The sequence below is a fragment of the Sebastes umbrosus genome, chromosome 12 (assembly GCF_015220745.1).
Source record: "Sebastes umbrosus isolate fSebUmb1 chromosome 12, fSebUmb1.pri, whole genome shotgun sequence".
Lineage (NCBI taxonomy): Eukaryota > Metazoa > Chordata > Actinopteri > Perciformes > Sebastidae > Sebastes > Sebastes umbrosus.
The window spans coordinates 29,322,301-29,338,657 of NC_051280.1; the positions used below are offsets into that span (position 1 = coordinate 29,322,301).

Genomic DNA, 16,357 nt, shown 5'->3' on the forward strand with positions numbered 1-16,357 from the left:
TTTCTGCACAAACGTCCACTTTACATTCACTAGATATTCTCAGAGCTAAACTAACTCTTCTGCAGTGGGGAGTGAGCGCGCGTTCACGTCTAGAGGTGGAGCGAGCTGAGCGAGAACGCGCGCGCTGTCTGAGTGAAGACAAGCAGGCAGAGGAAGAGAGGCTCCTGCCACACGCGAGCGCGCATATGCGAGCGCGCATATGCGAGCGCGCATATGCGAGCGCGCATATGCGAGCGCGCATATGCGAGCGCGCATATGCGAGCGCGCATATGCGAGCGCGCATGTGTCCCGACCCGGTACATTTATATGCTTAAAAAGTTACAAACAGTCCCTTTAAGTGTACGCTTGACCTAACTATACTCTCTTCAAAGCCACCAGACTCCATTGACAAAAACAGTAATTTTACATCGCAGAACACAGAAGTAAGCTGTATAAGATATGGACGTGGTCTCTGTGACGTCAGCCACAGGTTTCTGAAAAGCTGTTGTGAAGCTCAAAGTGGGCGGCTCTGGCCGTCGCCACCTTGGCACCCACCTGTCACTCAAAGCGACCACATCCTGGATTGACTTGCTTTTGAAGCCAGCCAGCCGTGTTGGTTTCATTTCTCAGCACCCAAGGTTGTCGCTTGGAGTTGCTGGTCTACCGCTGCCTCGACCGGTTAGTTAGTTTGTGTTTTTGTGTGGCTTTGGTGAATCCAAACTAACCCTTTAAAATGCCAAAGTCACACAATAACACAAACAAACCGAGGCAGCAACTCCCACGTTCTGTGTGGTAAAATTAAATTTTTTTTCAATGGAGTCTGGTGGCTTTGAACAGAGCATAGATGGATATAACAGATTTTTTTTTTTAGTTGGGCCTTTCTTAAAGGTGGCTAAAGTACGTTTTGCTGTTGCCCCCGTCCACAGCAGTACATTGCTTAGCTTCCATGCTGGTACTCCTGTCTGTTTTTCCAAACTGGGGGCGTGCCAACCGTCATCTACTGTAGATAACACACTGACTATGAAGAAGTACCTCATACAACCCCACTTCAAAAACCCTTACTATCCCTTTAAGTCTTGCACTTTATACGCCCATCCTCTCTCCCGACGTCCATCCTTTGCCTTTTGTGTTGTGTAAAATCGTCACACTTCTTGGATTGACATTCATCCGATCGTATTGTGTCAATATAATCGGCTTGTTGTTTAACATTGAAAAGCATGCTATACTGATCAGACTCCAGCTTTCCAAATAAGATTAAGAGAGACACCTACGGTTAGTCTACATTATATAAAGAAGCACCATCACCTCTTAAAGTATCTGCAATATGATTAGTGACTGCTCAGCACCAGTAGCATGTTCCTTTGTCTGTCTTTCCTTTCAGATAATCCTGTGGTAATGTGATTTCTGTAATCCTCGCTGCATGTAAACCAATACGCTCTTGGCTGTGTCGGTTCTGGTGAGGCCAGTTGTCTGTGAATGTGCTGACGAGGCTCAATATCAACCGGTTTTTGTGGCAGAGCAGCCGGACAATCTGTTTCTCATCTCCAATTTCAACTTTTCGCTGCTGGAGCAGTTCCACTTCGTTAGACTTGACGAGTTGGATGAGACTCTTCTCTATCCGTCTGCTGCAGAATCACACACTTTTTTTTTCACAATTATAATGCTCACACAAGCACGGGCACACACTCAATACGTGCACGCAAAACAAAAAAAGCACAAACAGATTCACGCGTGGGAGCGGAGACGTTTTTGAAAATGCACTCGGGCACGCGCTTGCAGAAAATACATTTTTGGACTTAACGGACATCTGCTTCGTGTCTGTCTGTAATTGTCTGGCGAAGTGAACAAGCAGAGGATATTTATCACCCTGCCTCCGCCTCGGAGAGGCAGATGACATCTCCTCCAACACCTCCACCCACTAACATCTTCTCTGCTGCCTCCTCCGTAGCACAGCTGCTCCACAGCTCACCTCCTCTAGCATCTCTACTGTTCCTCCTCCTCCCTGTCACATCCCCATTCTTTCCTCTTTTTTAATCTGCTCCTCTCACCTCCTCTGCTGTCATCTCTTCTTTCTTTTTTATCCCCTTCTTATCATCATACTCCTACTTTGGGAAGTCTGTGCTTTCTTCATCCAGCTTGTCTGTCCATCTTTTGTCTAATGACTTCATTCTTTTCCCTCACCTCTTTCACCTTCTTCTCTGCCCTCCTCACTCTCTCCTCTTTTTTTTTCATCTGACAGCTGGACTGGCCTCATGCTTTAATGTCACTCCTTGACCTCATCTGTCTCTACAGTGAGTTTGTCAAGAGACAAAAAAGGGGTCAGGAAAAAAAAAAGATATCAAGCGCAGGCTCTCATATGTCAAAAGACCAGAACACATTGGTGTCATAGAGCCACACGTTGGTAGTATTTGCCAAGGGCTGTCAAAGTTAACCCAATAGTAATGCAAATTTGTTTTAACGGCACTCATTTATGCCCACTTTATGATAATCACATGCAGTTTGGGTCAAGTCATAGTCAAGTCAGCACACTGACAGCTGTTGTTGCCTGTTGGGCTGCAATTTGCCATGTTATGATTTGAGCATATTTGTTATGCTAAATGCAGTACCTGTGAGGACTTATGGACAATATTTGTCATTGTTTTGTGTTGTAATTAATAAATATATCAATACATTTGCATTAAGCAAGCACATTTGCCCACTCCCATGTTGATAAGATTATTAAATACTTGACAAATCTCCCTTTACGGTACATTTTGAACAGATAAAAAATGCGAATAAATATTTTAATTGCCCTAATTTTCCCCTGTATTCAATTTGTTGTTGATGAAGTATTGTATTGACTAAATCACCATCCTATAAGAGAGTAAACAACAATAATAAAGTCAAATAATTCACATTCTATAAATGTGGAATTTCCTTACTTTACTTATTATTTATTGATGAAACTCTTTGCCTGCTGCTGTTGCACCCCTGAATATTAACTCTACGTAGGTGGGTCTTTTTTTCTTTGTCTATGTAGTCATGGTGGCTGTCCTGTCCGGCTGCTATAGGATTGCCCACTGCTTAAATGCCCACTTCTTCTGCCTTTTTATTTCTAATCTCATGTAGCCAGACCTTCTTCTTGTTACAGTAAGCTGACAGAGGTTGGGAGAAAACCTCATCAGTTGAAAAAAAAAAAAAAATGCATTTAAAAAAAAGATCTTCAAAATCCTGAAGCAGCAATTTGAATGTTTGTGATTTAGAAAATGCTTGCCCCCAGCTAAAAAACTCACTGCATCTCTGCCCTTTTATAACAAGCCATTTATCCAACCAATTTACTGCAGACCTTTGTGGCAGCCGCCACCAAAAAACTGTTTTTCCCAACAGTTATCTAAAATCACTGCTATTCAACCTGTTTTTATATCAATGATTTGTATCATATTTTTCATAGTTTGCTAAACCTAATAATCAGTCCCCCCCCATTATGCAATAAATGAGCCAACCTCCCCGTCCTCCGTATCACATGCTGTGCTTCTCACTTGAACACACAGCGAGACACTTCTAAATAGTGCAGATGCTCCAAACCTCTAGTCTGTCTGCTAAATGACTGTAACGTAGTGTAATGTCTGCGTCACATTTGTCAGTTTGGGAGGACAAAGAGCTACACTGACATTGAGTGATTCAATATTACAGCAGGTTATGAAGGCACAGTCTGCAAGTGAGCATCGCCAAACAAAACAAAAATGCATCATACACGGTTGCGGCGCTATCATAGTGACAAATCTGTCCACGGGCAGACAGACAACCTACTCTAAACCTCCTCTGTGGTAGTTCCAACCACAGTAGGTGTCTCCAAGACCACATGATGACAAACACACACAGTCTCACAAGGTGAAAACAATACCAACCACACGCTGTCGTGGCTGGTAATAAGTCGAGCGTTCTGTAAAGTCGCCAGTGTTAAGACTCATAAACAAAGCCAGCACGCTGTCTGTATCCAAGTCTAATAGGTTTCAATAACATTCTGCTACAGAGAGTTTAACATTCATGTCTTGTCACTTAGAATTTCATCAGTAATAATCTGATAAGGATTCTATTAAAAAAAATATGTGGAAGTATTGCTTCTGCAGATGAGATATCTTGTTATTGTAATCCATGGTTATTGAACTCATTATAGAAATATCATATTTGTGTTATGAGGCTCGTGTTCTGACCTCTTTTGTTACCGTATTAAGAGATAATTACAGTGATACTGGAATTGAAAGTCCCTCTCGTGTATATCCGCTACGGTTTGGTATTGTGGCAGCCTGTCACTGTCACACGGTGATAAAAAAGGTAATAGAAAATGATTTATTATTAGAGTGTAAAAATACTGCACTTTTTTTAACCTCAGAAACCTAAACAATGACTCAGTCCTCCCTGCTGAATCTGTGTGCAGTATAGAGAGAATGTTGTCTATTACTCATCCATGTTGCAGAGGATGCTATAGTGTCGTATTACTGGATATTTAAACGGACATATCATGCTTATTTTCCTCGTTCATATTTGTATTTTCCACTGGAACATGCTTTAATGTTCAAAAAACATTAATATTTTACCCATACTGTTGAGGGAAAAACAACTATGCAAACAATCTATGAAGAGTCCATCTGTTGGGGATTCACTCTATGAGTTCAGACTAAAATATTAGAACACTGGCAGAAGAGTGCAAGACTCCGACCAGCCTTTGGAGACCGAGAACGAGTGGTGAACGCGTAGAATATTTATTGTAGCCTTAGGATAACGGCTCACAACATGACATTTGGCCAGGAATCATTTCACATTTTCTGAGTGCAGTGGAAGAGCAGTCGACTAACAGGGTAACACGCTAGAAGACTGCTGAACAACACATCTGGTATCTGGTCATATATCGGTTTCATAACCAGGGGACGAGCTCTGTATTATGTTCCACACAGTGATGTTATCATAGTGGGGCGGAAGAGACACATCACTGATGTGTGACTTCTTAAAATTCATCGAGAGCTTAATTGACACTAGTACTGTCCTACTGGGTATTAATTATTTCAAGGGCTTGAAGATTAATCAAATGTTATGCTATTATTTGAGCATATTTCTTATGCTAAATGCAGTACCTGTGAGGGTTTCTGGAGAAAATGTGTTATTGTTTTGTGTTGTTAATTGATTTCCAATAATAAATATATACATACATTTGTATAAAGCAGCATATTTGCCCACTCCCATGTTGATAAGAGTATTAAATACTCCCTTTAAGGTACATTTTGAACAGATAAAAAATGTGCAATTAATTTGCGATTAATCACAAATGAATATTTCAATTGATTGGCAACCCTAATTTTAAATCTATTCTATTTTAGTATGTATTTGTATTTAATTTCACAATAAATTAATATAATATTTATCTATCTATGTTCTGTATTTATTTATTTCACTATGTATACCGAGCATCGTGTGCACAGACATTTCCTTCGCAATCAATTAAAAATGAACGTATTATCTTAACATGAATATATCAGAAAATAAAAATACACTATTACATTTATATATATATATATATAGAGAGAGAGAGAGAGAGAGAGAAAGAGAGAGAGAGAGAGATACACCAGTGATCGTATCATGATTCCCAGGCAGGGCAGGTGGTGTAAGTCTGAAGTGTGCGTGTTACGTGCGGGTGTAGTGAGGTCACGGAGGTCAGGGCCAGTTGCGAATAATTTCTTCCATGTCTCCCCTGCTCTTCCTCAACCCCCCCCCCGCACCCCCGCCCCCCCGACCTCCTCTGCTCCACTCTCTTGCCCCAGAGCAAGACTTTCTCTGCTGCTTCTTTGTTAAAATGACAGGCCCTAATAGAATAAATAAGGTGCCTATTTTTACCTGGCTGCTGGCAGCGTGATCACACTTACACACACACCAGCACGCAACGCCGCGCCGGAGGTTGGTAAAGAGCTGACACCTGACTCGGTGGGGGAGGGCGCTGGGGGTTGAGGAAGGAGGTCACGGTGATTTAATTGAGAGAGAAAGTAAGGGGGATAGCTGGGGAGCCCGAGTCAGAGAAAAAAAAAAAGAACAGAGAGGTAGATAACTAGATAGAGAAAGAAAGATACAGGACACAACAGGAAGAGATTAAAGTAGAGTACCACTGTTCTCTGTCTGTTTACTGCTGACGCACCTTTGCTTAAAGTTTCCGTCTCTGTACGGCAATTCCAATTTGATCTGACATTTAACTATTTAACAAGCTCCATAATGTCACTTTTAGGTGTTTTTTCGAAGCATATTCAAATTTTAATTGCTGTTGGAGCGTTTTGACACAACTCCAAAAGCATCTAATTATTTTGAAGCTGTTTTCAAGGAAAACTGGTCTTCACTAAATTTCCTGCGTGACAGTTCACTAAGTGAACGAGAGATGAGGCGAGCTAAATTAGGCTAATCATATTCATATCCGCTCTGTGTGCTTTATGAAGGCATCTTGAGACGCCTTTGGTACTTTCCCCGTTTAAAGAGTGTTTCAGAGAAGTTTGTAGGCAGTTCTTGAAACATTTTCGAGCAGCCCACATCATTTCTGATGACATGAATGAGAATGTACAAAAACATATAATCTTGAGAGATCGGTAAGGTTTTGCCCCCATTTTTGGAGTTTTTAAATATTTTGGAGGCAGTTCTTGAAGCACATTTTTTAAAATAAACAACTCATATTATTATGTGATTAAAAACCAAACAAAAACCAAGATGGCGACAGCCAAAAACCCAGATGGCAATGGCCAAAAACCAAGATGGCGACGACCAAAAACCAAGATGGCGATGGACAAAAACCAAGATAAAGACGGCCAAAAACCAAGATACGGCCAACACCAAGATGGCGACAGCCAAAAACCAAGATACGGCCAAAAAACAAGATGGCGACGGCCAAAAACCAAGATGGCGATTGCCAAAAACCAAGATACGGCCAACACCAAGATGGCGACGGCCAAAAACCAAGATGGCGACGGACAAAAACCAAGATGGTGACAGCCAAAAACCAAGAAGGCAACGGCCAAAAACCAAGATTGCGACGGCCAAAAACCAAGATTGCGACGGCCAAAAACCAAGATGGCGACGGCCAAAAACCAAGATTGCGACGGCCAAAAACCAAGATTGCGACGGCCAAAAACCAAGATGCGGCCAACACCAAGATAGCGACGACCAAAAACCAAGATGGCGATGGACAAAAACTAAGATGGCGACGGCCAAAAACCAAGATACGGCCAACACCAAGATGGCGACGACCAAAAACCAAGATGGCGATGGCCAAAAAAACAAGATACGGCCAACACCAAGATGGCGCCGGCCAAAAACCAAGATACGGCTAACACCAAGATGGCGACGGCCAAAAACCAAGATACGGCCAACACCAAGATGGCGACGGCCAAAAACCAAGATGGCGATGGCCAAAAAAACAAGATACGGCCAACACCAAGATGGCGACGGCCAAAAACCAAGATGGCGATGGCCAAAAAACCAAGATACGGCTAACACCAAGATGGCGACGGCCAAAAACCAAGATACGGCCAACACCAAGATGGCGACGGCCAAAAACCAAGATACGGCCAACACCAAGATGGCGACGACCAAAAACCAAGATGGCGACGGCCAAAAACCAAGATGGCGATGGCCAAAAAACCAAGATACGGCCAACACCAAGATGGCGACGGCCAAAAACCAAGATACGGCCAACACCAAGATGGCGACGGCCAAAAACCAAGATACGGCTAACACCAAGATGGCGACGGCCAAAAACCAAGATACGGCCAAAAACCAAGATGGTGACGGCCAAAATGCTGAACTCGAGGCTTCAAACCGTAGTCCCCAAACCAATGGGTGACTATGTCCACTTCTAATACACAGTCTATGCAGTCCACCACATCAGGGAATTTGACAGTAGCTATGGAGGTAAAGTTATATGAACAGAATTAGTCTCTACAACCAACCCCAACTAATGTGGAGAACACAACCATACTTTATCAAGTGAATATCCACATGGTAACTAAAGCTGCTGCTAACAGCCTTTAAAGGTCTATAACTTTCCAATCCAATGCGTTTCCTTGATGTAACAACATGAACAGAGCTGCAGTGGCTTTCTCGCTGTTCGTGTCTGATCTCTGGTGTGGTAATTGAGGTCATTTGTCTGACAATAGGAAACTCATATCACAACCTAGTGCAGAGAAGAAAGTGCTATTAATCACCCAGACAAGGCACCGTGGCCAAACACACACACACAGACTGACCACGGTTAATGAGCTATGGCCCTGTCTCTGCAAACATGACTGATACAGCCATGATAGTCGGGGCATTGCCTACATACTGTATGTGTGTGTGTGTGTCTCTATGTGTTGCTTTAAAGTTCCTGGGTCATTAGGAAACAACTGGTGTAAGTCTTCAATTAACTTTACAGACCGTGGCGTGCTATGTGCTTCTTTCACCTACCGAGCTCCGGTCTGCTGAGTTATAATTCACAATCGATGCACGATTGCCACAAAGTATCACAGTTCCTGGGATTTGTATTGATTTAGTATTAAAGTGAAAATCCACCCTGAAGGAGTGGCTGCTTTAGGTAACAGTGTCATTTTATATTCATGAGAATTCACAAAAGCTTTTCTCCCTTTTTTTTCCAAGCAGCACACACTATATTTGATTTGGTGAATGAGATTTCCCCTCATCATATAAACCAGATATACGCAATTCATACAGATGAAGAGCTTTGAGCTGCTGAAGTGACACAAATAAGGTAAATGTGCAAAAATCTCTGTAACAGTAGAGCCATCGTTTCTCTATCGATGCAGTCCACAGTAGCCTGTGAAGTACTGATAAACATCTTTTTTTCCTTTAAATCTGTTTCTATTTGATGCATAATTATTGACCATTTACACAAAACTGCAAGTAGCAGTATCCGTGCTCCAGGCAGCTAAGATGCAGAAAATGATCGGCCCTGCTTCTTGCTGAATATGGAGGGAGTCGGGCACATCCTGTATTTAGAGCAAAGGGCGAGGACATGGATCATCAAACTCTCCTGTGAGCTCATTACTCCCTCCAAAAGGCCAGGACGTTTCCAAGAAGCCGGGGAGAGATTAAGAAAGATGACTCTGATTTCAAGTTTTTTTGCCAATGGAATCTATTTCCTTTCCTAGAAACGGATGGTCCCGGGCCAGGCTGAAACGGTTACTGACGGAGATCGAATCATTTCGGATCTTCGCAGCCCAACGTAATCACCGTGCTCTCTGTTTGTCAGGAAAATAGATCCTGGATGGATTTGGCACCGGTTCAGATAATCAGATTTTCAGTCCCACGTGGGTGTAATTTGATGTTTTTATTGTTGCCTCGAGATCGGGACTGATAACAACAGGAATGTAGGCTCAGGAAAATGCTGTTACATCCATAGCCTGGTCAATGGTAATCTGCAAAGTGAAAAGTAATGGTGTAAATTCATTAGACTATTAGACTTACATTCAAAGTAAGTCTAATTGGGCAATGCTTTATTTTGCACGTACATAGTTTTCTAACAATTTCCCCAAAAAGTCCCTGGAAAGAATACAGACAAAGTTCTGAGCATTTAAGTTAGTTGAGTCCACTTAAATCCAATAAATATTCATCCATTATTAATTTATTGGAAACTTGATTTTAGGAATATGATAATGTATATGCTTGCCTACACACATTTTCACATTTTTGCATGTTCAGCTGACTAACTATGCGCTGACTAAAGTTAGTTTATACTACCAATTAACTGGAATTACACCATGACTGGGGTGAATAGTATATAATATATATACACCGATCAGCCATAACATTATGACCACCTTCCTAATATTGAGTATGTTACCCTTTTGCTGCCAAAACAGCCCTGACCAGTCGAGGCATGGACTCCACTAGACCTCTGAAGGTCTGCTTTGGTATCTGGCACCAAGCCGTCGGTAGCAGATCCTCTAAGTCCTGTAAGTTGTGAGGTGGGACCTCCGTGGATCGGACTTGTTTGTCCAGCACATCCCACAGATGCTCGATTGGATTGAGATCTGAAGAATTTGGAGTCCGAGTCAACACCTCGAACTCGTTGCCGTCCACATGATGTAAAAGAAAACGTGATTCATCAGACCGGGCCACCTTCTTCCATTGCTCCGTGGTCCAGTTCTGGTGCTCACGTGCCCATTGTAGCGCTTTTGGCGGTGGACACGGGTCAGCATGGTGCACCCTGACTGGTCTGCGGCTACGTAGCCCCATATGCAACAAACTGCGATGCACTGTGTGTTCTGACACCTTTCTATCAGAATCAGCATTAACTTTTTCAGCAGTTTGAGCTCCAGTAGCTCTTCTATTGGATCGGACGACACAGGCCAGCCTTCGCTCCCCACGTGCATCAATGAGCCTCGGGTCTGACCCTATCGCCGGGTCGCCGGTTCTCCTTCTTTGGACCACTTTTGGTAGGTCCTGACCACTGCAGACCGGGAACATCCCACAAGAGCTGCAGTTCTGGAGATGCTCTGACCCAGTCGTCTGGCCATCACAATTTGGCCCTTGTCAAAGTCGCTCACATCCTTATGCTGGCCCATTTATTCTGCTTCCAACACAAAGTTCAAAGTTCAAAATGTTCACTTGCTGTCTAATAAATCCCACCCACTGCCAGGTAACATTGTAACGAGATAATCCATGTTATTCACTTCACCTGTCAGTGGTCTTAATGTTATGGCTGATCGGTGTATACTTGAATAAGTAAAGTTATATAAAGTTATATATAATTTTGAGGACTGCAGAGAAGTTGTTGGAAAGTGCAGGTTCGCTGACACCAATCCAAGCAAAAATACTGGCCTTGATCTAGCATGAATTGCGGAGAAAAAACTTAAAGTGACAGTTTACAAAGAAGAAGCTGGAAAGGGGGGAGCGTGGCATTTTTATTTTTTTTTTGATTGTGTTGAATCATTTAGCAGCGTCTGCAATTGGCGTGTCGGAGGCGGCTGAAAATGAAGAGTAATGCGCTTTTCACAAAGGTGGGAAAAACTCAGTCATCTAATGCCATCTGTCAGACACGGAGGTAACTGGGAGCGAACGGTGCGGCGCAGCAGGGGTGTCCTTGGACAAAGTAAGGGAAGGGAAAGAAAAGTGGCCGAGGCAAACAAAGGAAACGACTGCGGACAGTTTGGAGCCATTGAGGTGAAACGGCGGGGAGAGATGGGCTATTACTTATGTCTGTTGAGGAGACGAGCGCGGGGAACAGAAAAGATGGATGGCTGACATATGCTGGCATTTTGAGTAATAAAACAAAAGACGTTTGCTTCTTTGATTGTTCACTTAAGTAGAAATGCTGTCTGGAGAGTGCTTGTGTGGTTTAATGTAATAGCTTGAAATAGAACAATGCTGATTATAGTGCAAGGCCACACTATGGTCTGCAGCACACACACACACTCCTTCAGTGTGGTTGTTCCGCTGCATTGTTTGTAACGTGTGCGACACAACTGCTGCTACACATTAACGTTAACAGCAACTTTTTCTTGGAAACAGGTCGTTGAACAAGTATCATCTGTCTGGCTATTAAAAGTATGATTACCAGCTTCACTTTCATCCGGTGAATGTACAAAAATAAAGAGCTATTAGTGCAGCTGTATTCACAACAGAGAACATATGTGATGAAGTCTAATGTCTCAGTATGTACAAGTTTCAACTTTTTGAAAAACGGATCCACTGCTGAGTAAGGCTTGGTGTTGTTTGGAATTATTAATAATGGTAACAGTAAATATAACTTAGGTTATAAGTGTTGATATTGATAGCAATATTTAAATAATAGTATTAAAAAATAATAAATTAATTATATAAATAATAATATCAATTTAATGTTATTTTACAATACCTTATTTCCCAAAAAAAAAATAAAAATTTAACAAAAGAAGCCAAAGTTCACAAATGGTGGAGGTCGGAGCGGATGGATGGGTCGAATTCATCCAGGAGAGCGGTGTTGGTGTCTCGTGTGAATTATGTTAAGTCAACGTTTTAGTTACGTTATATCACGTTGGTTACAGAATGTAGCCTACTTATCTGAAGTCACGTACATAACATAGCCTTCTTAACTACGTAACAAACATACTTATTTTAACCCAAACCACAATCTTTTCCTAAACCTCACCAAGTAGTTTTGTTACCTAAACCTAAAAAAGTAGAAGTTTATTTTGAAAAGACAGTGTATGCATGAAACAAGCGGAAATTGACACTATTGCAAAACAGATGCTATTGGGGTACGTAGCGTCAGAATTTGCAGCGTACGGCCATTGACCAAGCTGTGGTATTTGACGAGTTGGGAGTGAGAACGTCTTGGCAAAATGTGTTGATTTCAATATGTTTCTACAGATAAGTTTCATCACATAAAGATAATTAGGTTGCGTTTGAAATGAAAGACCTATATTTGACTGCGTACTAAACTTTTCTTTTTGTTTATTTTATATGAAATATTTAGCTGCAAATCTATATACAGTAGCAACATAGCCTAGTTTAAATTAGTCACTAACAACTGTTCTCTGAGGGATGGAGGATAGGCTTTTACATTTTACTTAATAATGATATGTTCATACATGTTACATCGGTTTTATTTGCTTTGTACGTTCATTAAAATACATTTGAATGGACAACTATGGTGTCAGTTTTAGCTCATAATGGCATGGGGGTTCGTCATGAAACAAAACATCATCAAAAAGAAAAGTTTCGAGTCTCGCCAGGCACCCGATGCCAGCTTTCGGTAATTTACGGACACATTTCAGTCAATGCTAAAAAAAAAAAGTACTGAGGTTAAATACGCAGGCATAGAAATGAGAAGTGCTTGTCTGTTCTTGTTTGCATGGTTTATGGGACTCACACAAAACCCCCATCTGTCTGTGCATATGTCTCTTCCCTGTCTGTTTTTACTTATGCCCAAAATAAAACTGCCTTCGTGGATTAATAAAGTTTCATTGAATAGAACTGAAGTGAATAAAAGCAACGTACGAGGGGGTATTTCCATAAAGGGTGCAGGGAAAAAAACAACAACAACTAATGATGGAAACAAGTGCCTCAAGAGCATTTCTGCAAGACTGCCACCCTGGGAGCCCATTACATTTCTCTACAACGAGGGTACGACCAAAAAGAAAGGAAGCAAGAGAGGAGCTTTGTTAAAAGAGGTCCCATGTGAGGTTTAAGTATTTCTCCTGGCAGGCGTTTACTCTGCAGCTGAAGTATGATCAAGAGTCCTGCCAATTCTAAATGTGTAACATAATAATCCAGTCCGACACACACACACACACACTCAGCATCACCAGCCTAAATGTATTTTGTGAGGGTGATAGACTATGAATCTGTATCGATGAATATATGAATAACTGCAGGGAATTAAACTGTGACACTACTCACCTTTGATGCTCTGGCCGATAATTACGGTTCATTTTTCATTTGTAAATATCATTCATTAACACTATGTGTGAGTGTGTGTCCTACCTTTGCTAATGTCCTGGTACTCCAGCCACAGCTGTCTCTGGACCTGCTTGTTGGGGTACCAGATGGTACAGGACTCCTGGAAGCCGTACACCGCCTCCTGCACGTAGTGGTTCCCAAACTCCCTGAGGATGGAGACAAAGTCGCTCCGCTGCGTCGCCCCGTCCAGAGAATGGATGGCCGAGCTGAAGGCTAGGGTAGATGGAGGGGGAAAAAAAAAAATACAAAAAACAATTTCAGAAACAAGAAATAAAGAGGAGTTTGTGGTGTGGTAGAGGGAAAATACAGGAATGCATTTTTTGTTTGCTCAGCCACTTCCCGTCTTCTGGTACACTCTGAAAATGCAGCTTTTCATGAGCTGTTTTTTTTTTATTTGTCTTACCGCTAAGGCACAAAAAGCTGTAAGGCCTCAGGTTTTGCATGGATCACTGATAAATGCAGAAGCTGCCTCAGTACTAACTAAAGGGAACCTCTACTACAACTACTCTACACCTCAGAATAAGACTTCCAGCCATGGAATTACTGTATATTCCATGTCAACCCAGTTGCCAGAAAACATTTTTGGCATTGTATGTTCCTGCAAACCACGGGATACGTTGAATGTCGATGTTTCTGATGCAAAAATGTGTTTCATAAATCATAAACTTATCTTGTTGAAAGTCTTAGTTTAGCAAGTTACACCATTACTTTACAGGAATTTGGTCATGAGTGCTGGACAAATATACATTTTAACTTGTTTTTTTAATATTATTATTATTATTATAACAAATAATAAGGCAATCATTACAATTAAAAAGTTACCATCCTAAAAACTGAACAGATCTCACATTAGACATAAAAAATTTACAAAGACAAAAAAATAAAATAAACCATAAGTAAGCTAAATAAATCATTAAAAAAGCATGACATAAATAAATAATAGTAAAATCAATAAATAAATTACTTAATCAAATTTTAACCTGATGATGATACTTAATGAAAACATTTGAAAATTGTCCTCAGTCAATGTTCAGAGTAGGGTATTAAAGACCTTTGCTATCCTTTTTAATCCAGGTTTGTCTCACTTTATTAACCGCACATATTGTAGGCATCTGAATTTACAGTGAGTGAAGAGGCAGTTTCTGTCAGGCGTCTGGCACTAAGTGTCTTAAACGGGTTTAGTGGACATCTGAGCCAGCTGCTTACTATTCATGAACCCTTTCAACCAAACAGTGCTGATTATCCACAGTGACCACATGAGATCATACACAGTGAAATCCTCTTGATGTTAAAAAAAAACGATCTCAGGAGTTCCATGTGTGTATTGTAGCAGAGGTTCAGGCGTCTTTGAGGCTGTTTCATAATAACTGATGAAGGATCAGAATACCTGATGAAGACAGACACATCATTTGTGAATTAATAAATAATGCAGCATGTCAGAGCAGACTCATGGGGCGAAAAACAGAGTACCCTTATCGTTAAGCTTTGAGCTTACAATTTTCCCTTTTATGCTGCAACTCCGTCTTTAATTTCATCACCTTGCTCTACTATCAGTTGGCCTTCGCTCATAGAGAATGAGCTACGAGCTTTGTGGGCACCTAATTGTGGTAATGATCCAACTACAGTGGAATGAGTCTCGGTCTGTATGTCTGTCCTTCGATTTTCGACTTCGCACTCGGCGGGTGTATTGCTCAGGACCCGAGGAAGTGCAGTGTCGAGGGCAAACTCTTGAGATCTACGAGAAATATTTATTGCGATAAGTATACGGTGCATTGAGAGGGGAACCCAATTACCTGCTGCACCGCCGAACGGTATGCTGGGTACGTCTGCCGCTCGCTACAGTACATTCAAGAACAGATGACGAAAGAGAGAGCGAAGATCTACGGGACATATCTGATCGATTTCACACTTGTCGGGTGTGTTGCTCAGGACCCAAGTATTTAATACTCTTATGCGTTATTATCGCGTTAACTTTGACAGCCCTAATTATATTCCATTTCTGCCAATAGATCCCCCTAAATGCTACACACTGCTCCTTTAACTATTTCGACAAGAAGAGATCTGCTTTGAACTACTGTACATTTTTTATTCTAAAAAGTCTTTCAATCTTTCAACAACCTGCTGCGTTTTTATCAGTGGATATTGGGTAAGATGCCACTTGTGTTACATGTCGCCTAATTTCTGACTGCATATGACAACACCATCCTCTGCTGTGCTGCAGGGAGACGGCAGGATGACTCAAAAAGGTTAAAGATTAGTGTTTCCCTCTTTATTTAGACGGGGATAAGTGGCAGTAAAAAACCTCAGGGTTAAGCATTCTTTTTATAGCTAATTTAGACAGCGACTCTCCCTCAGGGACTTTGTGTCCTCGGAGAGACCTAAGCTGAAATGGTGGGATAGAAGGACTTTTACAAACCAGCGCAGATAAATGTGGATTCCTAGGGTAAGGGGATATAATTGAAAACAAGCAAAGAACACATCCCCTAAAGTTATTTAAATTTGAGTGAATTCAACTGACTGCGCTGCAGAACAAGAACATAAAGTGCACGGGAAAGCATGTTTGATATGATACATTGACCGTGCCATAATACAAAATGACCACGTGCTCACTGGGATTCTATCTCAGTAAATATTGGAAAGCAAAAGTGCAATAGCAATTCATCATTATCATCTCCAGGAGAAGCAGTATTAATATCTCAGCACTCACGCTCCGCTCGTTCTTACTTCTCCTCTAAAATTAAATTAGGAGGCCACTGAAGTGAGAGACAGAGAGCGCGGTGAGGATGAGCGATGGCGGCTTTGCTATCAGACGTAAAAATCAGTAGCCTCACACCCCCCCCTCCGGTGGCTGTTGAAATATGATGAGCTAAAGTGGGAAATGGGAGTTAAAAAAAAACAGACGGAGGCTGCCGAGTCGCTTCAGACTGAA

The 16,357-nt window shown here is 41.7% G+C and overlaps 1 protein-coding gene across 1 annotated transcript in view; it reads right to left on the reverse strand.

Annotated features, from left to right (window-relative positions):
- astn1 (astrotactin 1) overlaps window positions 1–16,357 on the reverse strand; it is a 419,969-nt gene that overhangs the window by 162,304 nt on the left and 241,308 nt on the right. Inside the window, exon 18 of the mRNA XM_037788021.1 lies at window positions 13,453–13,641. Within this exon, the coding sequence (XP_037643949.1) occupies window positions 13,453–13,641 (189 nt within the window). The remainder of the gene's footprint in view (window positions 1–13,452; window positions 13,642–16,357) is intronic.